This window comes from Myxocyprinus asiaticus, chromosome 6 (genome assembly GCF_019703515.2).
Source record: "Myxocyprinus asiaticus isolate MX2 ecotype Aquarium Trade chromosome 6, UBuf_Myxa_2, whole genome shotgun sequence".
NCBI lineage: Eukaryota > Metazoa > Chordata > Actinopteri > Cypriniformes > Catostomidae > Myxocyprinus > Myxocyprinus asiaticus.
Genome location: NC_059349.1, coordinates 38,804,340 through 38,829,510, shown reverse-complemented (window position 1 = coordinate 38,829,510; position 25,171 = coordinate 38,804,340). Strand labels below are relative to the sequence as shown.

Below are 25,171 nucleotides of genomic sequence, written 5' to 3'. Positions count from 1 at the left end.
AAGATCAACGTTTCCAGGCGATTCTCCGAGCTCAAGCGGAGGACCAGCAGGTGTTCCGGAGCTTGCTACACCAGGGAGAAGGCCCAACCATGACCCAGACCCAGCAATCTCCATGTCTCCGGCCACCATTATGAAAATGGGCCTGCAGGATGAATCACAGGCATTCCTCAAACTGTTTGAGCAGAGGACGGAGGTGTGGAAATGGCAGAAGTTTCAGTGGGCAGCATGTCTCCTTCCGCTGTTGTCCGGGGAAACACAGCTCATGGCCCAGCGCCTGCCGCGAACCTCCTGGTGTATGAGGACATAAAGAAAGCCATCATGCAACAGGTTGGCCACAGCCCCGAGCAACAATGACAACACTTCTGCTCACTAACACCAAGCGAGCGCAGCCGCTCATTTGCTTTCGTTGAACAGCTCCATGATGCCTGCCGGAAGTGGCTGCTGGTGGAGGAGCACGATGCCAAGGGAGTCGTTGATCTGGTGGTGCTGGAGCAGTTCATCCTTCGTCTGCCGACCGGAACAGCAGAGTGGGTCCAGTGCCACCGCCAGGCATCGCTGGAAGAGGACCATATGGAGATGTACCCAGGGGGTGGAGCAGCCCTCGGTTTCTCCCTCTCTTCTCTACCCCGCCCCCACGTCTCTGGCCCCCACCCCACTCCGTTTCCCCAGAAACGGGGGACGTTTACTCCCAAACCGGCTCCCCATTCATGTGGGTTTGTCTAGCCGGTGGTTCCCCCGTCTCTTCTTGCTCTTCCCCCCAGGTTGGTGAGTCCACTGCTCCGGGTCCCCGTTACCCCACGGGCCACCACCGATCGAGCTAGAATGTACCACATACCTGTGAGTATCAGGGGAAGTACATATCAAGCCTTGGTGGATACTGGGTGTAATCAAACCACTATCCATCAATGTTTGGTTCAAGATGAGGCTTTGGGCACGGGGCAGAAGGTGAAGGTGAGGTGTGTGCACAGGGATATTCAATGTTACCCTATAGTGACAGTCACTATTCAATTTCTGGGACAAAAACATAGTGTCGAGGCTGTGCTTAATTCCCACCTCACTTATCCACTAATTTTGGGAAAGAATTGGCTGGCATTTACTTCTTTATTGAGGGGAATGTGTGTGGATGTGTCCTGCGACAAAGCATGTCATGTGTGGTGTGTGACTCGCTGGCTGGGGAGGTGAAGCCAGGGCCATCTACATCAGCTCCATGTCAGGATGACATAAGGGAGGGGGAAGTCTTGGCTTTCCCAGCCTTAGAGGATTCCCTGCTGGGGATTTCCCTCTGGAGCAGTCACGAGACGAGACCCTTAGGCATGCCTTTGACCAAGTGAAAGTTATTGTTGGTCAGTGTCTCCGGCCAGACGTTGCACTCACACATCTGTATTTTCCAATTATTAAAGGTAGGTTGTATCGCGTGACGCAGGATGCTCAGACAAAAGAAGATACAACCCAGCCGTCGGGAAATGTAATTCCAGACAGCTCATCATAATCCAATGGCGGGTCACTTAGGGTGAGAAAAAAACACTAAACCATCTAATGGCCCATTTCTATTGGTCGGGCATTCACAGAAATGTTTGAAGGTGGTGTGCAGCATGCCGTGAATGTCAGTTGGTGAATCTACCTGCCACCCCAAAAGCATCATTGCACCCTCTGCTGTTAATTGAGGTCCCCTTCGAGAGAATTGGCATGGACCTCATCAGGCCATTAGAATGGACGGCATGCGGATATCGCTTTGTGTTAGTTGTGGTGGATTACGCAACACGATATCCGGAAGCAGTGCCTCTGCGCAACATCTCAGCACGCAGTGTTGTGGAGGCACTATTCAGAATGATCTCCCGAGTGGGGATTCCGAAAGGAATCCTCACTGATCAAGGCACTATTTTTATGTCACGTACACTACGCAAGCTGTACGAATTATTGGGTATTAAATCGATTTGCGCCAGTGTTTATCACCCACAAACAGGCGGGTTGGTGGAACGATTTAATAAAACCCTGAAAAATAGGATTTGTAAATTTGTGCACGAGGACACTAGAAATTGGGATAAGTGGCTCGAACCCCTGCTATTTGCAGTCTGAGAGGTCCCCCAATCCTTCACAGGGTTTCCCCCATTCGAGCTGCTGTATGGGCGTCGGCCGCGCAGCGTGTTCGACATCATATGGGAAGCTTGGGAGGAGGGACCTTCAAACAGTAAAAAGGAAATTCAGTATGTTCTTGATCTTAGAGCAAAACTTCACACTTTGGTTCGACTAAAACAGGAGAATTTGCTCCAAGCTCAAGAATGCCAAAGCCGGCTGTATGAAAGAGGAGCTTGGCTATGGGAATTTGCACTGGGAGACAAAGTGCTTGTATTACTCCCAACCTTCGAGCTCCAAATTACTCGCCAAGTGGCAAGGGCCCTTTGAGGTCACACGACGAGTAGGAGATCTCGATTATGAGGTAAAACGAACAGATAGAGGTGACGCGTGTCAAATATACCATCTCAACCTCCTGAAATTATGGAGGGAGGTGGTCCCGGTGACGTTGGTGATGGTGTTTCTGGAGAGGGCGGAGCTCAGGCCGGAGGTGAACTTAAAAGCCAATCATCTCACCCCGGTCACTTATGGAGACCAAATCTCACTGTCTCAACTCACAGACGTGGCTAAATTGCAGAAAGAATTTGCAGATGTGTTCTCACTTCTACCTGGTCGTACAAACCTCATACAGCACCACATCGAGACTACGCCCGGGGTAGTGGTACGTATTCGTCCCTACCGACTTACAGAGCACAAGAAAAAAGTTGTAAGAGAAGAATTGAATGCAATGCTTGAGATGGGAGTAATAGAAGAATCCCACATTGACTGGTCCAGCCTGGTAGTACTGGTTCATAAGAGCAACGGGTTGGTCAAGTTCTGTGTGGATTATCGAAAGGTAAATGCGGTGTCTAAATTTGATACATATCCAATGCCTCGTATTGATGAACTGCTCGATTGGTTAGGCACAGCTCGATTTTATTTTACACTGTATTTGACAAAGGGCTATTGGCAAATCCCCTTATCCCATGAGAAAACGGCCTTCTCCACACCGTTCGGCTTACACCAATTTGTGACGCTTCCATTTGGTTTGTTTGGGGCTCTGGCTACATTCCAGCAGCTCATGGACTGAGTCCTCAGACTGCATGCTGCTTACGCTGATTGGCAGTGGCACCTGCGACATCTGAGGGCTATCCTGAGGTCATTGAGGCGAGCGGGGCTCACAGCAAACCAGAAGAAGTACATTAGTTGGAAGCTCTCTTTGAGAGAGACCAAGTACAGCACCGTGGAGAAGGAATGCTTGGCCATCAAGTGGGCCATCCTCACTCTCCGTTACTACTAGAGTCATTATTGTTTTAGCAGAAATTCAGGGGCAAAGGTTGATTTTGGCTTATATTTATGCACCTAACGCTGATGCTCAGGGCTTTTTTATAGATCTTGATGGGATGTTGCAAGCCGCTGGCACCCCTCATGATATAATAGTGGGAGGAGACTTTAATCTGTTGATGGATTCAGTCCTTGATCACAGTGAAGCAAAAGTGTGCAAGCCCACTAGAGCAACATTGACGCTTCTCAGGATGCGTAAAATCTTGTTCTTACAGATATTTGGAGACTTTTAAATCTATCTGGTAGGGACTATAAATTTTTTTCATCAATCCTTAAGATTTATTCTAGAATATACACGTATATATTTTTTTTATATCTAAGTCCCTCATTTCATCTGTTGTTGATTGCTCAATTGGAAACATTTTAGTCTCAGATCATGCCCTGGTGAGTTTAGAGGTGTTGCCACATATGGAGAAAAAGAAATCATATAGTTGGCGCTTTACTGTATCCCTTTTGCAAAATCCTGATTTCAATTGGTACATGAAAGTACACGTCCTTTAGATCTATTGACGCAAACCAGTCCTGAGGATGGATGTGCGATAAGATCTGTTTCTAAGTTAACATTTTAACAAGTTAACAAGTGTCTCAGATCTAGAATGGGCCAAAGCCTGCCGTCTTTCTTTGGAACGAGAAAATAACGGCTGTAAACCCCGCTGTGTGAACAATTTTGAACAATGTCCCGTTCCTGGTGAACAGTATTGGGGAAGAGGGGAGAAACACTGTGTGACTTGAATCAAGCCTTCTTCAGCTCTGGGCCGTGAATAACGGTGAGCTCTGGGCTCCTCTTCACAGTGCTGGGCATGTCAGGATTGTTTCTGCTGCCTGGTATCGGTTTTTTCGCACTGAGACGACGGGTGCTTACGCTTGGGCCATGCTTTGCGTGGCTTCACAGACAGCTCAGTAGTAGTTTTCGGCTGTGCTGCAGCAGCAAGAGATGGATATTTTGCTGGGCGCTGACCGAAATTAGATCGGGAGTGTGCTCGGAAAGGAGAAGTGCTACTTCTCTTTGGCAGAAAGTGTTTCATTGCTTGAGACTGCTTTTGCGCTGCGATGAAGCACTCTGAAAAGCCTTCCACGGTGTTACCAAAGAGACTGTCGGTCAACAAGGTGGTGTCGAGGAGGGCGGCTTTCTCTGCATCACGCATCTCCGTGAGAGTTAGTCAAATATGCCGGTCCAGAACCACCAGGTTGCTCATCACTTTGCCGATGGCCTGAGTGGTAGTTTTTCATGGCTCGCAGTGCCAAATCTGTAGCAGTGCAGATCATCCATTTGTTTGAGAAGCTTAGCTTGAAAAACCTGGAGCACTGACATGCTGTGGAGTGCTGAACCAGCTTGGCCTGCTGTTGTATAAGCTCTTCCAGCCAGTGCAGACGTCAGTCAACATGGCTTGGAGGGGTGGGCAGGGCGGGATTTCCATCCCATGGCAGTAATTATGGCAGAGGTGAGCTGCGACCGCCTGTTCCACCAGGTGAAGCTTTGAGTAGACCTTTTCCTTGGTGTTGTCCACTTTAGTGAGGACAGCAGCACCTCCAACCTGAGTGCTTGAAGAGTAGGGTGCACACTATGTCTTTGTGAGCTCCGTGTGGACCTCAGGGAAGAATGGGGCACTCCTCCGGACCGTGGTCTGTTGACGATGGCTGGTTTTCAAAAACCATTCATACAGGTGAGAATTTTCTGGCTCTTCTGGAGGAGACCACTCAAGACCGAGCTCGTCAACTGCCCTCATGAGGACGCAAAGAAGCTCCTTGTCCGTAGCATGTGCACGTTCTTCACCCTTGATGGGGGAAGGGGCGGCAACATCCTCCGTGGACCACTCACCTGAAGCTGTGATTGACACAGCATCATCCCCATCATCATAGCCGCCAAATGTAATGAGGCCGTGCACTCCTCTAGAGGGCCAGAGCTCATCATGCGCATATTACACAGGCGAGGATATTAGACTGGAAGTTCGGGGGGCTCACAGGGCTTGTGCCAGCACGAGATCCTCCTCTAATTCTTCCAGCTCAACCTCACTGCCCTACCATGCCTCCTCATGTGGTCCCTTGGGACTTAACACAGAAGAGGCAGGTGGGAGGGTGTGAGAGGCTGGATCTTCCCTCAGAACAAGGCCAATCCTAGAGTGCAGCGTCCGGAGATTCATGCCGTTGCAGTGAGGGCAGTCTGTCTCCATGAGAGCTGCTTGTACATGGGCACGGCCCAGGCAGTGAACACAGCTCTCATGCTCATCAGGCAGCAGGATGTGCCGTTCGCATAGGGAACACTTGCGGAACGACATCTTTCAAAAGACGCGTATCACGCAAGCGGCTCTTAAGTCAATATTATATATATATATATATACAAAGGATACAGTAACTCCAGCCGGAGCGCTGTGGGAAGCAGGTAGGAATTTGCAACACGTTGATCAATGACGAGCATCTGAAGCGAAGAACCCATTCACAGAGAGTGTTTTTGACAGCGATGTGGAGAACTCTTCAACGGAACACAAAGGGGAGTGGTAAGTCTTTCGGTGCAGGCGCTGAGCACAAGCAACGAGTCATCCTGTTTGCGTCTTGCCGAGAAGTTCTGTCCATTGTAAGTGTATCTCATTGGTGAAGCAGAGAGAGTTCGAAGACGAAGTTTGCAGTCTTGAAGGACGAAAATTCTGAAGAAATGGTGACTGAGCGCCCGCTTATATAGGCCAACTGCACGCCTGAAGGGGCGGGCTCAGACACCATTGCCAATTAGAGGATTGGCATGATTGTATAAGGGTTTCAGCAAGGTCTTGTAGAAGGACACTCCCCATAGTGCTTACAGCAATGTCGAGTGAGCTGAATCGAAAGGAAACTGATTCCTTGTCAAATTGTAATGATATCTTAATTTTAATAGGTCTCATCTGTGATCAAATTTTCAAAAGCTATGGCCAGACATGCAGTCCTCCAATAACGTTACAGCGACAAACAGTAGGAATGGCCACTAGCGACACAAATAGCAGAGTCTAGCAACGCCAAGCTACAAAGTTGCTGGTGGTGTGAACAGGGTTTATTTGTCTGTAGGTGGTCCGTCTGAGGCTGAGACTGTCACAGAGAATATCAACAGTGTTGATGTTATGTTTGATAATGGTCTCTGCTGTCTAGATGGTAAAGTCCAGTGGGAGGACGAAGCACAAATGGACAGGGACAAAAGCAATGAGGTAAAATTTGTTTATTCTATGCCTATGGAAAGTGTTGTGGTCTGTGTGTATCTTTAAAGAAGATGGCCTAGTCTTGTGTGTATTTTTATGGTGCAGAATTTGCTGTGCGTACAAGTGCCGGCCTATAGTGACCTTTCACTGAGTCACCCAGTGTCTGTCTGCCTGTATGTGTCCAATGGGAAGAGGAAGAGGAGCAGCACACACTGCTTTAAATATCTGCCCAGTGAGTATTATGCTTGCAGCCGTTTGCTATGCTTATGCATAGGAGAATCCCTCTGCACACAGTTTTCATTTGTGCTGATGAGAGGAAATGCAAAATATCTTTTTGCATGCTGGGTAATAAAGAACGGATCCTCTTTTGTAACTCATACAGGCAGCAAAAATCTGATTTTTTTCCATGTTCGACTCCATTTAGGTGTTTGTAGTCTGAAAAGCAGAAGACCACAAGAAATCAAATTTTGACAAAGCTAATTTAAAACATATTAAATGTGGTTTTAAATCAGAATAAAATTCAGATTTTTGCAAATGAGTTTCATTTGGAACAGTCAGATCATATTTGAAAAACAGTAGTTTTTTCTGTCATTTGGGATGCAATTTGACTGTCATACACAAACATCTTACGCACATGTGAATTCAGTCATTTTCGGTCATATTTGACAGTTGCTTTGTAGGTAGGTGGATGGATGGACGGACGGACGGACGGACGGACAGATAGATAGATAGATAGACAGATGGATAGATAGATAGATAGATGTCAAGCCAACAATATTCTAATTATATACTACTATATACTATATATCCTTCTGAGACCTGAGCGTGACTGCTGTGTGCATTTTCCATTTTCCATTTTGATTGGTGTCTAGTAATAGCACCTAATAAACAAGCCAACATTTTTTAGGTTTCCTAAAAATTGATGGCAACATATGTGGACAGCAGGACTTAGTTGTGAAATTTTAAATAATACCAAGCTATAGAAAGTCATATTTGTTTTTTATCAAATTGTTTATTATGTTTCCAGGAGTGTTGGTTATTCATGTTTTTGAGTAGTTACAGACATTGCATAAAACATTTGCATAATTAATTCTGATTCAAAGTATTGGCCAGCATCATTACTGCCAACCATGTTAAAATAAAGTTATATATTATAAATTCTGAATCTATGTACTTGATACCATTGTCCCATGTCTGCCAAAAATGTTGAGTGGTCCAAACATCATCTGCTGCCTGAAACTGAACTTTAGGTTGTATTTTAGGAGTGAATGCACTTAGCTGCATAGAGAGCTATAGGATGCTCCCTTGCTCCCTATTTAGTGAATGACTTAACCTCCAGTGTGCTGTCAGTCTGCACTAGTCTCAGAGCCATTCAAAATGCACCTTATTTTCATCCTTACTCCACATAAAGCTTTTGAAAGCAAAATTTTTCAGCTTTTGGATGAACCCATTGATTTTCAGTGTGATAATGCACAGTAAATATAGGATTTCTAAGGAAAAAATTAGCTAAATTACACATTAGTGTACATTGTGTTTAGCAGCATGGTGTTTCAAATAAATTGCTCAAATTTTAAAAATGGCATATTGGATGAAACTAGAGAATCTAATATTTTGAATTAAATAGGTTTCAATGTAAAAACCTAATTAGGTTTCTTACCAGATGTAGTTTTGTTGGCGTTTCTCCTAAAGACAAACTCCGCTGTGATCGGCGGCATGTTTTTATCACATGACTCTGTTCATCAAAAGTTTAACCCTTTAATGACAGCCTAGAGTCTTCTGAACTGAGATCAGTTATTTAAATTAATTTAAATTATGCGTTGCATGATAGCGAAGCCAAAATACAACATCCATGCATGTGTACACAGTGTCGCACGAGGATATACTAATATCTAACTATATAGTATAACTTTATCCTAAAATAGAATTTTATTTGACTTTGACTTTCTCATTTTCTCTGTTTCTTTTTTTTTCTTATTTAATAGTCATGTTTAAAGAAGAAGATCCACTCCTGTCCCGGCCTTCTATCTTGCCCCTGGAAGGGGTGACGCTTTGCCCCATGTGGACCAGCAGCACAGCAGACAGGGGTATGCACATGAGACCAGACCTATCTTCAGATGACAGAGGCATGTCCTTCCACCTGCCTTCATATCCCAGTGAGTACTCCTACTCCTCACAAGGCTACCAGGATGAGTACTGCCGCAAACCAGAGGTTCTTGAGGACAGTGGAGGGCGAGGTGCCCTGACCGAAAGGCGTCCCAGCTTTGAGAGCCTGGATCTGGGCTTCACAGAGCTGCTTCCTCCCATGTACCCAAGAGCCTCACAACCTCTTTCCCCTTGCCCATCTCCCTCACCCTGGCTGGACTCCCCTTATCTGTCCTCCTCACCCTCTCCCTCACACTCTTGCTCTCTGAGTCCATTCCCAGCCAGCAGTCCCATCTCCACCTCTCCCCTTCCTCCCCACTCTCATTCCCCATTTCCCCACTATTCTTGCCCCCAAGAGATGTGCTCCTCGCCTCCTTCAAACACTAGCCACTATCATGACCTGTGCCCACCACCATACGGCCAATACGAGAGCTGGGAGCACCAGATGCACCCCTCTGAAAGAAACCTGGCCCCTGGTCTGAAGTTGGAGGCGCCCCCGGAATTTACTGGGCCCTCGCCGATGCAGCATATCACACTGGAGGAAGGTGAGTATGAATGAGTGCATGTGTGATACATACCGTGGCCCCAAAAAGTATTTGGACACCTAAGCCACACAAAATGTGACAAGCCAAGCAACATTTACAAACAAATTTTGCTGACCTTTTTTCAGAACTAACTTCATTTTGCCATTTTTGCTATTAGTTTTAATGGGATAGTACACCCAAAAAGGAAAATTCTGTCATCATATACTCACCTTTATGTGAGTCACGTATGACTTTCTTCCATGAAACTCAAAAAGAGATGATAGATTATTGCCTCAGTCATTATTCATTTCAGTAAAAAAAATATAATAATAAATGCCACATAGTTTGATATTTTATTATTTAATGCAATGCCATTCATACATTTCTATGATGGGCTTAAAGGTGCTGTAAGTATTTTTTTATGAAATGACATGCAGAAAATCTGTGGGCCACGGTTTGTTTAGCCAATTAGAAGACTTTCTGCCTGTCAATCATTGTGCGTGTTAAAAGGGCAGCCCATGTATGCTCGTATACTGTAAGTGCCGGATTGTCCTTCTCCCGTGAAACTCTCTCGGTCGGACAAAGAAATGCTTCACCCTCTATCTGCTCTAACACAACTTTTTCTAGTCTGTGTGTCCACATATGTCTTTGGAGTGCGAGGTTTGGAAAGCAGGGGCATGGCTAATACAACAGTTAGACTGGTGGAAGTTCCAGAGCGGCTAAAATCGCTTTCAGCACCTTTTAAGTGTCCAAATAATTTTTGGGGCCACTGTATGCTTGACTGGAATTGCTTTGTTGTGCTTTGTCAATCCATTGGTTTATATCTACCTTTATGTTTCTTTCATACAGTGAATGAATTCATTGGAGATGATATCAGATCTTTTCAGATGGCTTCATACATGGACAGTAGACCTGGATGACAACATCCTCCCCATAACAATCCAGTGATAATCAGTGTATAGTTCATATCATATCAGCGTTCCATGTATGATTTTATATCGGAAGTATGATACATTGCTTATTGTGGCAATAATATTGAGGACTGCGCTACTTCAGTGGTGGATCTGTGGTAAAATATAAGGCACGCACAGTTGTAAGTATGTTCATATGTAACTGTTACTGCATCCTGACTACATATTTGAATGGAACTAATGTTTCTAATCTATATGCAAAATAAATTATCATTATATAATTATATAATTTGATCCATTAGTATGTCAATTTATGTGGGTGATAAGTAATTTAGTGAGCAGGTATCTGATGTGGTTATGCCTGAGTGTGTTGGTAAACAGCATTAACTCCAAGATTTCCATTCATACTTTTTTCTTCTCATGACCAAAACTCTTTCTGTTTGTCAACGTAAATTAAAATGAAAAAACAGAGACCTCTTCCCTGTTGAATGCTAACTGCTTATTTGTGGGATCTCTGAACATGCGCCTTGTACGCAGAGTCTTGGAATCAGTATTGGGTTCCGGCCCCAACACAGGAAATATTAGAGCCTTTTCAAACATGTAAATATTTGTAAAGGCAGAAAGGAATCAGTGTTCATATAATCATTGAATATTGCTTATGATCACGTCCATGAACTGCCAGTGGACTAGCCAAAGTATTGTGGTTTCTAACTAATTTCTGTTCTGGTTAGTAGACATGAAGTGTAAATTTAACAGATGTAGATACTGGGGCAACAATAGGGATACTGCCCCCTGGTGGAATTTCTCTTGGCCATGGTAAAAAAAAAAATCAGTGTGTATATTTTCAGTTTACATTTCTATTAAATTCATACTTTTAAAACTTAGACCAACAAATACTCTTTGTAAACACTTGCTTGTTTTAATTTCACCCTTAAAAAAAGTACCATGGTACAATGATGGTACAGGGTTAAATCAGAGGACTTTTAGAAATTTCATCACAGTAGTTCTGTCGACCATTAGCATTCAGACTTGGGTCAGACCAAAGTTGAGTTACACTAGAAAGAGTTATGCTGACCAGATGACAGAGATAAACAATCTCAACTAAGGATTTTAGCAAAAGCAGAAGAGGCATTCAAATGGACCCTGGCCTTTGAAAACAATTCTGGATTTAATTGCCCCAAAATGTAGAGCTGAAAAACAAAAAGTTTAATCTCAGCTGTAAATCAGTGTAATGAATCTGGATCACCTCAGTTACGATGTGAAATTCTGTCTTTTGGGAATGTTATGTTATGTTATTTCCAAAACAAGCAGGTCTGCATCTTGGTGCACTGCCAGAGAAGCATATTTTAAGAGGTTACAGCCTCTGTGTATGGACCCAGATTTAATCCTGATTGTTCCTCATAAACTAGTTCCAGACATCCTTCAGCCTATCAGTGCCCTCTACTGAACTAAACTTCATGTTCTCCGCAGATGCTTCATTTAAAAATGTTTACTATCAAAATCCTCCATTCAGTCTCAACTATGAGTGTGCTCCCCTACTCAAAAAGTATTTGTTACTTGTGCAATTTAGTTAAAGAGCCCATACTATGCTCATTTACAGGTTCATACTTTTATTTTGAGGGTCTACTAGAATAGGTTTACATGCTTTAATGTTCAAAAAACACATTATTGTTCTCATACTGTACATTGCTGCAACACCTCTATTCACCCTCTGTCTGAAACGCTCTTTTGTAGCACCTGTCTCTTTTTAAGACCCCTTTCCGAAAAGCCCAGTCTGCTCTGATTGGTCAGCTGGACCAGTCTGTTGTGATAGGTCAACCACTTAGAGCATGTGTTGGAAATGTAACGCCCCTTACCATAACTGAGTTTCAGCTCCCGAGGCTTTCTGAGCAGCGCATTCCTGAGGTGGGCATTATGCAAATGTGTTACATAGTGACATAGCTAAGTAATGGCTGGACTGTAAACCAGGCGTGGGATAGATTAACTCTCTTTGGCATGGACTTTGTGCTTTGTAACTTTGCAGACCTTTTACATGCACAAACAGCTATATTACACACTAATGGAAAGGTAAAATCCCAAAAAGCATAATAGGGCCTCTTTCAAATCAAATTACTTAGTGCTCCTTTTATGTCATCTTGGATTTACACTGACACCTAGGGGCGTGGATGCTGCATCATTCAACGCAATAGTTTTTCGTCAAAGATGCCATTGTAAAAAAATTCACAGTCAACCATAATTAATTTAATCCATGAGTGAAAGTGTAAATTGAGTAGTATTCAGCTGGTCATGTGATCCCCCCATGAGGTGAAACTCTCCTTGTAGAAAAAAACAGCTTAAGTTTACTGATATGACTGGAGTCTTCATCTCATGTGAGTGCTCATGATTTTATACATATTTTTCAAAATTACTATTCATTTGTTTAGGAGTAAAACCTTTTACGTAAATGAGGAAAAATATTACTGAGCGCACCTTTAATTAAAATAAACTAAAGCAACACGAACATGTTGAACATGTTGCCACAACTTCATTTAATTTAATTGTGTGAAATTAACTTAAATTTGTAAGATGGACGTTTTCTTAATCCATTTGAGTTGGGAAATCAATAATTTTTGTTCGGGGATAGTTCACCCAAAAATGAACATTCTTTCATCATTTACTCACCCCCATGCCATCCCAGATGTGTATGACTTTATTTCTTCTGCAGAACACTTCAGCTCTGTAGGTCCATACAATCTAAATGAATGGTGAACAGGTACATCTCCAGTGGTTAAACCTGTCTTCAGAAGCGATATGATGAGGATGAGAAACAGATCAATATTTCAGTCCTTTTTTACTATAAACCTCTGCTTTCACTTTCACTTTCACATTCTTTAACATTGTGAAAGGGAAAGTGAAGATGTCTTGTAAAAAAGGATTGAAATATTGATCTGTTTCTCACCCAAAGCAATGGCATCACTTCAGAAGACAGGTTTAACCACTGGAGTCATATGGATTACTTTTATGCTGCCTTTATGTGATATTTGGAGCTTCAAAGGTCTGGTCACCATTCACTTACATTGTATGGACATACAGAGCTGAGATGTTCTTCTAAAAATCTTTTGTTTTTGTTCAGCAGAAGAAAGAAAGTCATACACATCTGGAATGGAATAGAAGTGAGAAAATGATGAGAGAATTGAATTTTCATTTTGGGGTGAACTATCCCTTTAACTACAACTGGGCAGGGGAAATCTATCAATAGTTATTTTCTGTGATTTTGTGAAAAATGAAACATATAGTGTTATGTTGAGATTTAGAAGAGTTTCTGAAATGTTGGAGTTTTGGGGGTCACCACTGTGGTAGAAAAGTGGAGCTTGAGCATAGAGTGAAGACTGGTATAATATTTGATTATTGTTTTGTTTAATTATTGATTTTTGTGTTCATTGCACCACAATTGTCAAATTCCACTTTGTTGTGCTTTGTGCAAATGCTATCCAGTAAGCATGCCAACATTCACTATAGCTATTTAATAGTTAGATGAAAAAGTTACTTTAGTATGTCTAATTTTATTGGAGTTTACTCCATACATGAAGTACGGGTAGTACCACTGTCCACAACTGAATTCAGTTCAGTTAATTAATTTACATACAGAGTACCAGTCAAAAGTTTGGAAAAACTTGCCTGAATGTTTCATTCTGAAATACATTTTATGCAAAAATATGCTTCCATTATATGCTTCCAAAATATTTAAATTTTTATTTTAATAAAAGCTTCTCTTTTTTTTTTTTTTTTTTTAAGTGGAAAAGTTGAGTACTGGATATTGAAGGAAAAACAGCCAACAAATACCCGGCATAAATGGGAAATCCAGTGATTTAGAAATAAATTGGGACTGTTGGAAAAGCATTTAAGGTGGCACCTCATGAAGTTAGTTGAGAGAACGCTAAGAGAGTGCTTATGAAGGCAAAGGATGGCTACATTAAAGAATCTAAAATATTAGATAGTTTTGATTTGTTCAACATTTTGGTCACTGCACAATTCTTGTTTTGATGATTTTACTATTATAAATAGAAAATAGTCATTATAAATAATGGGTGGATGTGCCCAAACTTTTTAATAATGTTGGCATAAAATATGTTAATAATAATAGTGTTTTATTGACCAAACTTCTGCAAACATCCCTTAACCGCTGGGGGACGCTGTTTACGTTCTTTTGTCCACAAGCCTAGATCATTTTCAGAGGTCCAAGTGTACATTTATGTTAGTGCTTGTACTGTTACAACACATCATTAGTCATCATCACACACCAGCGGAAACACTATAATGTTAAGAATGTTGCAAGGTAACTAAAGGTTGTCTTTGAAAGGCTAATCGGAAACTATAACAAACATAAATTACCATCATTTGAAAATTATCTGACAAAGAAGGCAGGAATGAGAGTGTAAAGGTGCTCAGACAATATTAACCTTGAGGGGAATTCCACAGACAGAAATAACAGCAATTGATTGAGCATGTATAGTTTAAATGGAAAGATATTATCATAGACATAGATGTGTCATGAATGTGTGAAAAAAACTTGTACTTAACATTATGTAAAAATGTGATATAATAATGCTTAATATATATATATATATATATATATGTATATAGATAGATATAGGTAGATAGATAGATTTTTTTTTTATTTTTTTTTTTATCAATTCATTAATTTCCAAGGCCAAATACCCCATTTCCCTTACTCCAACTGACACAACTTTATCAAGGCTCCATAACATGAAAACTCAAAGCCAGGGTAGAGAGGCTGTGTGAATCTGGTCTGAACTCTGTGGAGGAGGATCATTGTGTCACCAATGCTGTAAAAGGCCAGTGTCCCTGCCCTATGATCTACATACACGCCGACCTTTGATGAGCCAGGCTCAGAGATCTTACTGACAATCCCATTATGCCAGAAAGTATAACCTTTCCTATAGCAGAACAAACTCCAGGATTTGTCATTGTGACCGAAGTGAGCTTCACTACTTTCCCCTTTCCTGGCTACATTTTTGTATGCAACAGCAATGTTTGCTCCCATACCACTCCATTCCACTTCCCAATAACTGCAGCCTGTCAAGCCCTCAGTGCCCAGCACCTGGCACCAGTAATCAAAGCGCTCAGGGTGGTCGGGACAAGATCGCTCCCTGCTCCGAACGGTCACTTCTCTGTTCTCCTTTGACAAAATAAGGTCTTTATGGGCTGTGAGGGGATTGAGTTGCAGGAGACAGGAATCTGAAAAATGGAATGAGGATGGGAAACAGAGCAAAGGAGCATTATAAGGGAAGACAGGAGGAAAGTGGCCCCAAAATAATTTGGATACATAAAGGGATAGTTCAGTGTATATTATGTCATTATTTACTCACCTTTGTTGTATGATTTTCTTAATTACATGGAAATCACATAAAGATGTTAGGCAGAATGACAGCCCTCAGTCACCATTCACTTGCATTAAATTCTTTTTTTTTTTTTTTTTCTGTAGAATGAAAGTGAATGGTGACTGAGTCTAATGTTCTGCCTAATATCTCCTTTTGTGTTCAATGGAAGAAAGAAAGTCATATGTGTTTTGAACAATATGAGGGTGAGTAAATGATGACAGAATTTTCATTTTTGAGTGAACTATTCCTTTGTCACCCTTAAAAATGTCTGAATATCATTGCATTAGATAACAAAATATATTTTGCTTGAAAAGTGTGTTACTATCTTTATTTTAATACTTTGCTATCTACACTGAAAAAAAAAAATGTAAATATAGCAGAAAAGGTTTAGTACTTTCTACATTGAATAAGTTAGTGTGATGAGGAGGAGGGCAGGGCACACACGCCCGGCCCACAATCTGGCTAATAAAGGCAGCTGGATGCGGCAGTTCGAGAGAGTGTCACACACAGCTGCCGTGTGTGTGTTTATGTTTGTGTCTTTTTTGTTTAAGTTTTCATTAAATATTACTTTGATGGTTCGTCCGGTTCCTGCCTCCTCCTTGCCCATCCTTTATTTGTTACAATTAGTTTAAGGGTGAACTTGAAAATATTAAGTCAATACTAGCCTACATTTATAGAAACAAAAATGCAACAAGTGCCACTTGGGTATAAAGTCAATATCTGCTGGTGCTCTTTGGAAAAGGGATAATCTGTCTCATGAAAAAAGGATATACAGTGGCACGCAAAAGTTTGGACACCCCTGGTCAAAATTTCTGTTGCTGTGAATAGTTAAGTGAGTAGAAGATGAACTGATCTCCAAAAGGCATAAAGTTAAAGGTTAAATATTCTTTTCAACATTTTAAGCAATATTAGTGTATTATGTTTATTTTGTACAATTTTAGAGTGAAAAAAGGAAAGGAGCACCATGTAAAAGTTTGCGAACCCCAAGAGATTTGAGCTCTCAGATAACTTTTACCATGGTCTCAGACCTTAATTAGCTCGTTAGGGCTATGGCTTCTTCACAGTCATCATTTGGAAAGGCCAGGTGATGCAAATTTCAAAGCTTTATACATACTCTGACTCCTCAAATCTTGTCCCAACAATCAGCAGCCATGGGCTCCTTTAAGCAGCTGCCTAGCACTCTGAAATTAAAATAATTGATGCACACAAAGCAGGAGAAGTCTATAAGAAGATAGCAAAGCGTTTTCAGGAAGCTGTTTCCTCTGTTCGTAATATAATTAAGAAATGGCAGTTAACAGGAAATTGAGGTCTGGAAGACCAAGAAAACTTTCAGAGAGAACTGCTCATAGGATTGCTAGAAAGGCAAATCAAAACCCCTGTTTGACTGCAGAAGACCTTAAGGAAGATTTAGCAGACTCTGGAGGAGTGGTGCACTGTTCTACTGTGCAGCGACACCTGCACAAATATGACCTTCATGGAAGAGTCATGAGAAGAAAACCTTTCTTGCATCCTCATCACAAATTTCAGCATTGGAAGTTTGCAAATGAACATCTAAACAAGCCTGATGCATTTTGGAAAAAAGTCCTGCAGACTGATGAAGTTAAAATATGAGCAATGAGCAAAGGTATGTTTGGAGAAAAAAGGGTGCATAATTTCATGAAAAGAACATCTCTCCAACTGTTAAGCACGGGGGTGGATCGATCATGCTTTGGGCTTGTGTTGATGCCAGTGGCACAGGGGAACATATCACTGGTAGAGGAAAGAATGGATTAAATTAAATACCAGCAAATTCTGGAAGCAAACATCACACCATCTGTAAAAAAGCTGAAGATGAAAAGAGGATTGCTTCTACAACAGGATAATGATCCTAAACACACCTCAAAATCCACAATGGACTACCTCAAGAGGCGCAAGCTGAAGGTTTTGCCATGGCCCTTACAGTCCCCTGACCTAAACATCATTGAAAATCTATGGATAGACCTCAAAAGAGCAGTGCATGCAAGATGGCCCAAGAATCTCACAGAACTAGAAGCCTTTTGAAAGGAAGAATGGGCGAAAATTTCCCAAATAAAAGTTGAAGACACTTAGCTGGCTACAAAATGCTATGATACTTGCCAGGGGGTGTTACTAAGTACTGACCATGCAGGGTGCCCAAACTTTTGTGTTATTTGAAACTGTAAAAGATTCATATAAAAAAGTAAAATTGCTTAAAATATGAAAGAAATGTCATCTTTAACTTTAAGCCTTTTGGAAATTAGGCCATCTATTGTTCGCTTAGCTATTCACAGCAACAGAAATTTTGATCAGGGGTGCCCAAACTTTTGCATGCCACTGTATCCAAGGCACTCAGACTTAAGTTTAAAATTTAAAAAGCCTTTATTAAACCATGGCTAGAATAATTAGAAACCACAAACTGACACATTGCAAATAAAATCCTTCATCAGGGCGTGGGGGAAATAAACCACAGAGTCCTTGTGACTAATTTGAATTTAGTATCCTTCTTTCATGAAATACTACATTTGTTTTAAGGTCGGAATGAACTGAACCAGCTATATAAAATGAGGATATTATAATTTACTCTTTGACGTCTTGTGTTTAAAGAGATACACTGAAAAAAATATTTTGTGGTGAAGTAAATATAGCAGAAAAGATTATGTATTTTCTACTTTGAATAAGTTAAAGTGTGAACTTGAAAATATTAAGTAAATTCAAATGTAAAAATTAATGCTTTAACTTAAGTAAATATTATTTATGATTATTTGTTATTTTTACAATGTGTCATCATGTATTTATCCTAAAGTAGAAAACCTCGTCATATTTATTTGTTAATTTGAGTACATTTTTGTGGTTAATAAAAAAAGTACATTTTGTTTAACTTTTCGAAGCTGGGGTTCCCAGCATACACTGAGTTTGAATAATTAATGAGCTTTGTATAGTTTCACTGTTTGCAAGTTTATTTACACCATTTTAACTGTTGGTTTTGTTGTTACGTTTGGTAACTACTCAAAATGATCTGTTAATTGTTACCATCATCGTGTTTTGTGGTCAGGTCTGTGTGCACAACTTCATAATGTGATAATTTGCCAATAATGTAATATGATGTTTTTAAATAGATTGCATAGATGCATGAAGCTTTTCAGTGGAAAGCTTCCATATGTCATGTGGTATGCTATTTAATGTATTTATTATGAATGTTCTAGTAAAATATTCATTGAAGTTTTACTGAGCTTATTTAAATACCATGTACTTTGTATTTGTAAGTAAAGTTACTGAAATTTTTAAGTTAAATTTACTCAATTCAATTGATTAGCTCAGTGGTAAAGACGCTGGCTACCACCACTGGAGTTGCTAGTTCGAATCCCAGGGTGTGCTAAGTGACTCCAGCGAGGTCTCCTAAGCAACCAAATTGGCCTGGTTGCTAGGGAGGGTAGAGTCACATGGGGTAACCTCCTCCTGGTCGCTATAACGTGGTTCTTGCTCTCGGTGGGGCGTGCGGTGAGTTGTGCATATATGCTGCGGTGGCTACGTGACAAAATGTGCAGACTGATGGTCTCAGACACAGAGGCAACTGAGATTTGTCCTCCACCACCTGGATTGAGATAAGTCACTATGCCACCATGAGGACTTAGAGCACATTGGGAATTGGGCATTCCAAATTGGGAGAAAAATATTTTTTTTTTACTTAATTTATACCATTAAAATTTACTTAAAAAAATTAAAATTAAGTAAATCTTACTTGTCTTTTTTTTTGGGGTTTTTTTTCAGTGTAATGCAAAATTTTATTATCTAATGCAATGACAATCTATGATAATCATTTTTAAGTGTGACCAGACCTTTTGGGGGCCACTTATATGTCATTTCACTTGTAGGGCAATTAATAAATTAACTCACTTATTCATCTGTTTACAGGTTTAAACATCAGAAATCAACATCAGAAAATCTCAAAAAAAATTTATCACTCCCCATTAGTGCAGAAGGCTGACTTACGGTGCAGAAACTCTGATCTAATTTTGGGCACTGTGCAGTGGAGGATCTTTATAGACTTAGCTGGAGAGAAAATGAAAGGCATGCATACATCACAAAGAAGTCATTTAACAAGAGGGCAGAGTTTCATAACAATTTGGAAAACACCGAAACAGGAACTGTTCAGGCAGAAAGACCAGCTTTTTTGCCCCTCACCTGCTTGATAGATCCTGAGCCATTCTCCTTTGAAGACATCTACAAGCTTCATTCTGAATGCAGATATTGCATCGTTCACCTTCCCAAAATCTGAGAGTGATGCTAGTGTAAAAGGTGGATCATGGAGCCGAGAAGAGGAGAAGGAATGACAGTTCTGTAGGTATACATTAATTAGTTCAGGTCCTCTAACCTGATTGGGAAAATGGCTTTCCAAAAGTGTCAATATTTAGAACAACATCACTAGAAATTTTCATTGTTTGTATCACTCCGTTTCCCTTTGTTTGCAGCATCATCTTTCTTCCATGGAACACCAAAGGAGATGTTAGGCAGGATGTTAGCCATTTAATTTCATATCATAGTATGGAAAAAGATGTAATGAAAGTGAATGCTGACAATCATATTGCCTAACATCTCCTTTTGTGTTCCATGTAAGAAAGAAAGTATACGTGTTTGGAAAAATATGGAATAGTGAATGATGACAGAATTGTCATTATAAAAGTTTTGTATAAAAGCAATACCACTGTTGCACCATTGCTTGTGTGATAAATAGTTTTCACTCAGCAGTGTGGGTTACCTGGAGAACATGAACCTGATCCTCAGACTTCAGAAGCAACTCAAGCTCTTGATCTCTCTGTTTGAGCTCTGTGATGTCCTGCTCTAGAGTCTGCAGCATGCTCTCCGCTACTCTCTCTTGATTTCTGATCAGATCTCTAAATGTACACCTCCTCCTCTTAATAGACTGTATCATTTCAGTGAAGATCTGCTCACCATTTTCTAAAGCAGCCTGTGCAGAGATCTTTTTATGATACCAAAACATTTATGAGTTAATTTATATAAATATACATATATATATATATATTTACTATTAACATAAAAGTTAATTAACACTTTTTGTTCAGGTGAATTGTTTTTGCTTAAACTCTATGTTAGATCATCCATCCTAACCGACAACTTCAAGAATGTTAGATCATGTCTCCCAGTAGATCTTTCTCTCCGTCAGGGCGATATCCACATATCAGAGTTTTTTCTGATATCCAAAACCCAGTCAACATCAACAGCTTGTATTGTTATCTCTTCTACCAGCCCAAGAGCTAGGCCTGGGTTGCAGCGAGAAGCATTTACAGATGTTTCCATTGATCATGGTACAAATAATGGGGGGTTGTACTTGCTTGTTTTCATAATTGGGGGTATTTTCATTTTAAGTGAACTATCCCTTTAAGGCAGCTTAAAAAAATAAATAAAAAATACTGAAAATGTACTAGTTAATACATAAAACATCAGAACTGCACTATTGTAGACATTCTGTAGAGTTTGTACCTTCAGGGAGTCTGCAGCCTGTTTAAGCTCTAGTAATTCCATCTCCTTCGTGTGGATTTTTAGCTTGTATTTTAGTCTCGTCATCTCTAGGTCTTTCTGTGAAGAAACATAATCAAGTATTTTGATTGTAATCATCTTTTCTTCTCATTCATTGAAAGTAAATGGTGACATATGGCTTTGGAACAACATGAGGGTGACAGAAATGTAATTTTTGGGTGCACTATGCCTTTAAGGACAGACCATGATTTATGTAATCTTTGTCACAAGCAAACATTTTGTAGCTACTGTAGATGAGAATATTCAAAGTAGAGCACACAAAGCCAACAGATCGACTTTCTCTCTGACTGGTTAATGGTTGAAGAGTTTTATCTCTAATTGCAGAAACAGAGGAAGCTGTGCTGAATATATTTTGTTTACACAGGTCGAAATTTGAATGTGAAGCAGGAAGTTTGGCATATTCTCCTAACCTTACAACATACAGTTATTTACAGGATAATTATAGTTTCTGGAACACCTTGTTCGGTAAATACATTCTTTCCCCTCTAATATCCTATTTCTACAAACGTCTCTGTTGCATAAACTTTTCTGTACAATGAAACCCGTTCATATTGAGGTGGAGTGCACTTTGGAAAATGTGCATTGCCTCAGTGGAAATGATTTTGGTTAGTGAATGATTCTCTAGAAGGTCAGAATGAACTGAACAAACCATATAAAATGAGGATACTGTAATTTACTCTTTGCATCTTGTGTTTGAAGAGTTAGTTCACGCAAAAATGAAAATTCTGTAATCATTTAATCACACTCATGTTTCTCCAATCCCCACAACTTTCAGAATGCTAGCCTCCAGTCACCATTTACTTACATTGCTTAGAAAGAAAAGATGCAATGAAACTGAATGGTGACTGAGGCTAACATTTTGCCTAAAATCTACTTTTTTGGTTTTTGTTTCACAGAATAAAGAAAGTCATATGGGTTTGGAACAACATGAGGGTGTTTTGAACAACATTTTGGGTGAAGTATTCCTTCAAGAACAGCAAAAAAAGTCTCTTATTCAATAAAATATTGCATAAAAACAACCTAGATAATTAATGTATTTTCTTGTTACCTGTTTCTTTGCACTTTCTGAAGCAGCTGACACTGTATCGTGACCTTTGTGGTCATCCATTACACACAAAAGACAGATACACTGTTGATCAGTTCTACAGTACATTTCCAAATATTTGTCATGATTAGGACAAATCTTCTCCTGTAGGTTCACTGAGGCTTCAATCAGCTTGTGTTTCTTCATAGCTGGAGATTTGTAGTGTGGTTGCAGGTGATTTGGACAATAAGATGCCAAACATACCAAACAAGACTTTATAGCCTTTTGCTTGCTGCTTGTGCAGTAATCACATGCTACATCACCTGGCATGTAGTTGCTGTAAATTTGAGAGTCCCCTAACAGTTCCAGTTTCTTCATCTTCTCCACCATCTCTGCCAGTATGGTGTTTCTATTCAGAATCGGCCTGGGGCTAAATGTCTGTCCACACTGGGGACAGCCAATAACTTCTTTACTTTTGTTCCAGTAGTCATCAATACATCCCATGCAGTAACTGTGGCCACATGGACTCGCCACTGGATCTTTCAGCAAATCCAGGCAAATTGGACAACAAAACTCTTCTGTATTCAGGAGCCCTTCCATTTTGTGCTTTTGTCGTGTTGCAGAATGCATGAAATGACAAAGGCTCTGTAACTGAGCAGCAGTGCCTTCCTGGTCCACACCCCACAGTTCTTCCTATTTATGTGAGAGATATAGGCTAATGTATTGCCGTGTTTGAGTTTTCAGAATCTTGCCCTTCAGAAAGCAAAATACAAAATGAGATCTCTTTTATATCTCAATTGTTTCTCCCAGAAAGCAATCATTAAATTGAGAGCAAGCAAAGGGTGATTTTTGTTTAGGTCTCCTGATAATCAGATGTTTCTCCTTAAAATAGTTTCACATGTGTCTCTAGAGTTTCAGAGGAAACATCAACAATGTATGAAACTATACTTAGTTTTGTCAAGATACCAAAGTCTACCATCAAAAGTCAGAGATTTCAATATAAACTCATTTCTGTATTAATATGAAAATATTTCTAGTTAAATTCTTCCAAGAATTTTAGGCCTATGATAATTATTTTAAAACTCTCCACTCTTACTGTAGGGTTAATATAGTTAATGGTAGGATGCTTTCTTATTATTTGTAATTGCCGTTGTTTTAACACTTATGTTGTGTCCTGGTCATTTTTTTATTTTTTATTATTATTTTTATATTTTTTTAATTATTCCAGTTGGAATAAAATTCCTTGACTTTGTTCACATATGGTATCTGAAAATAAATAAATAAATTGGACCATTTCCTTTACATTGTTTTGGTTTTATTTCACTTTGTTACACCAGTCAAAAATGACCGGCCACTGGAAATTAATGGATTAGACTACAAAATACAGAAATATTGAAAAAAAGTGAATGGTGACATATGGCTTTGGAACAACATGAGGGTGACAGAAATGTAATTTTTGTGTGCACTATGCCTTTAAGGACAGAACATGATTTATGTAATCTTTGTCACAAGCAGACATTTTGTAGCTACTGTAGATAAGAATATTCAAAGTAGAGCACACAAAGCCAACAGATCAACTTTCTCTCTGATTGGTTAATGGTTGAAGAGTTTTATCTCTAATTGCAGAAACAGAGGAAGCTGTGCTAAATATATTTTGTTTACACACGTCAAAATTTGAATGTGAAGCAGGAAGTTTGGCATATTCTCCTAACCTTACAACATACAGTTATTTACAGGATAATTATAGTTTTTGGAACACCTTGTTCGGTAAATGCATTCTTTCACCTCCAATATCCTATTTCTACAAATGTCTCTGTTGCATAAACTTTTCTGTACAATGAAACCCGTTCATACTGAGGTGGAGTGCATTTCCATTTAGTGTTCAGGAGCATCCCAATCATTTAGAGGAGCACATATATGGATGTGTGTTCCCACACACAAAGTCCTCGGACATGTGCACATGCACACACACACACAAACACAAACACACACATACACATACACACTCATACACACAATGTGTGTTGAGCGTCCTTTTGTGCATCTTCTTTCCATGTACACTCTTTGAGGAATATTTCAAGATCTACTTATCATATTATGTTGTGTTTGGGCTCGTTTGAATCGGAATAGTCTGCTGTAATTTACAATATGTCATTGTCTATGTTATATGTATGTTTCAGGAAGTAATGAGGAAAAACGTGATAAAAAGACACTCCTGTTTATTATATTTATGTATGTCTGTGGGAATTTAATATATTAAAACTTATTGCCATTTGACCTCTGAGTGAAACAATTTGCTCATTACATTCTACAAATTGAGACCTTTCTGACAATATATAACACATGGCTTTATCGTCTTTTTTATGGTTTTACCAACTCTGAATATAATTGTTGTGATTACAAATTTGCAGATGATTAGAACGAAACAGTTATTATTTGCCAGCAAATTATAAAGCATTATTTACAAATTGGTAGGATCAGCTATATGCATTGTAAAGTCCATATTCTAAGCTTTAATATTACACCTATTTTGTTCAGATTGAGCAAGTGGTTATTAATTTATTATGCAATTATATATATATATATATATATATATATATATATATATATATATATATATATATATATATATATATATATATATATTACCGCAGGGAGTGCTCCCCACTAGCCCAATATGAGCTCAGTTCAATGAATCCTTCTATCAATAATACTATTTATATATAAATATTTTTTTAAATATGTTATAAAAGGAGTACTTGTCATAATTACTAAAAAAGAAGCTGATATGGATAGAAGCTTTAATGCAATTTTATGCAATATGAGAGATTTATAAACAATCTTAGTGGGCCGGTCATTTTTGACCAGGAACACAAAATGTGTTAGCACAAAAACGAACACAGCACAAGGGTTAAAATATGATGCCAAATGGCTTAGTCCCTCACACAATACTGTTTAAAATAATTCAATATTTTCACAACACTATATATAGGGGAAAAACGAAGAAATATTACATACAAAAACGTAATTGTCTCACTTCAACAGTTGCCGTGCTTTAATTCACTCTTTGTCAACAGCT

At 39.7% G+C, this 25,171-nt stretch overlaps 2 protein-coding genes across 4 annotated transcripts in view; one reads left to right on the top strand and one right to left on the bottom strand.

The window, feature by feature from the left end:
- Positions 1 to 10,935, top strand: part of LOC127442571 (nuclear factor of activated T-cells, cytoplasmic 4-like) — a 38,999-nt gene extending 28,064 nt beyond the window's left edge. The window contains exons 10-13 of one of the 2 annotated variants that reach the window (XM_051700705.1): positions 6,511 to 6,566; positions 6,663 to 6,789; positions 8,540 to 9,244; positions 10,073 to 10,935. In XM_051700705.1, the coding sequence (XP_051556665.1) occupies positions 6,511 to 6,566; positions 6,663 to 6,789; positions 8,540 to 9,244; positions 10,073 to 10,143 (959 nt within the window). In that variant the 3' untranslated portion in view covers positions 10,144 to 10,935. The remainder of the gene's footprint in view (positions 1 to 6,510; positions 6,567 to 6,662; positions 6,790 to 8,539; positions 9,245 to 10,072) is intronic. The other variant, XM_051700706.1, reaches the window with a different exon arrangement.
- Positions 10,936 to 11,032: 97 nt separating this feature from the next.
- Positions 11,033 to 23,095, bottom strand: LOC127442572 (E3 ubiquitin/ISG15 ligase TRIM25-like). 2 transcript variants are annotated; one of them, XM_051700707.1, is made up of 6 exons: positions 22,117 to 23,095; positions 21,012 to 21,107; positions 20,269 to 20,490; positions 19,695 to 19,848; positions 19,503 to 19,562; positions 11,033 to 15,372 (listed from the first exon to the last, which is right to left on the bottom strand). In XM_051700707.1, exons 1-6 carry the CDS (start codon positions 22,720 to 22,722, stop codon positions 14,843 to 14,845), a joined length of 1,668 nt encoding a protein of 555 aa, XP_051556667.1. In that variant the 5' UTR covers positions 22,723 to 23,095; the 3' UTR covers positions 11,033 to 14,842. The 2 variants fall into 2 exon arrangements, with proteins under 2 accessions (XP_051556667.1, XP_051556668.1); XM_051700708.1 differs by lacking the exon at positions 20,269 to 20,490 and having other exon boundaries at positions 22,117 to 23,094.
- Between the last annotated feature and the right edge of the window lie 2,076 nt (positions 23,096 to 25,171).

Coding starts and splice junctions, on each gene's coding strand:
- LOC127442572 (XM_051700707.1), bottom strand. CDS start 22,722: ATGCATTCTGCAACACGACAAAAGCACAAAATGGAAGGGCTCCTGAAT. Junction 21,108..22,116: donor CAGAAAGTGCAAAGAAACAG/GTAACAAGAAAA, acceptor GTTTCTTCACAG/AAAGACCTAGAGATGACGAG. Junction 20,491..21,011: donor AGGCTGCAGACTCCCTGAAG/GTACAAACTCTA, acceptor TATCATAAAAAG/ATCTCTGCACAGGCTGCTTT.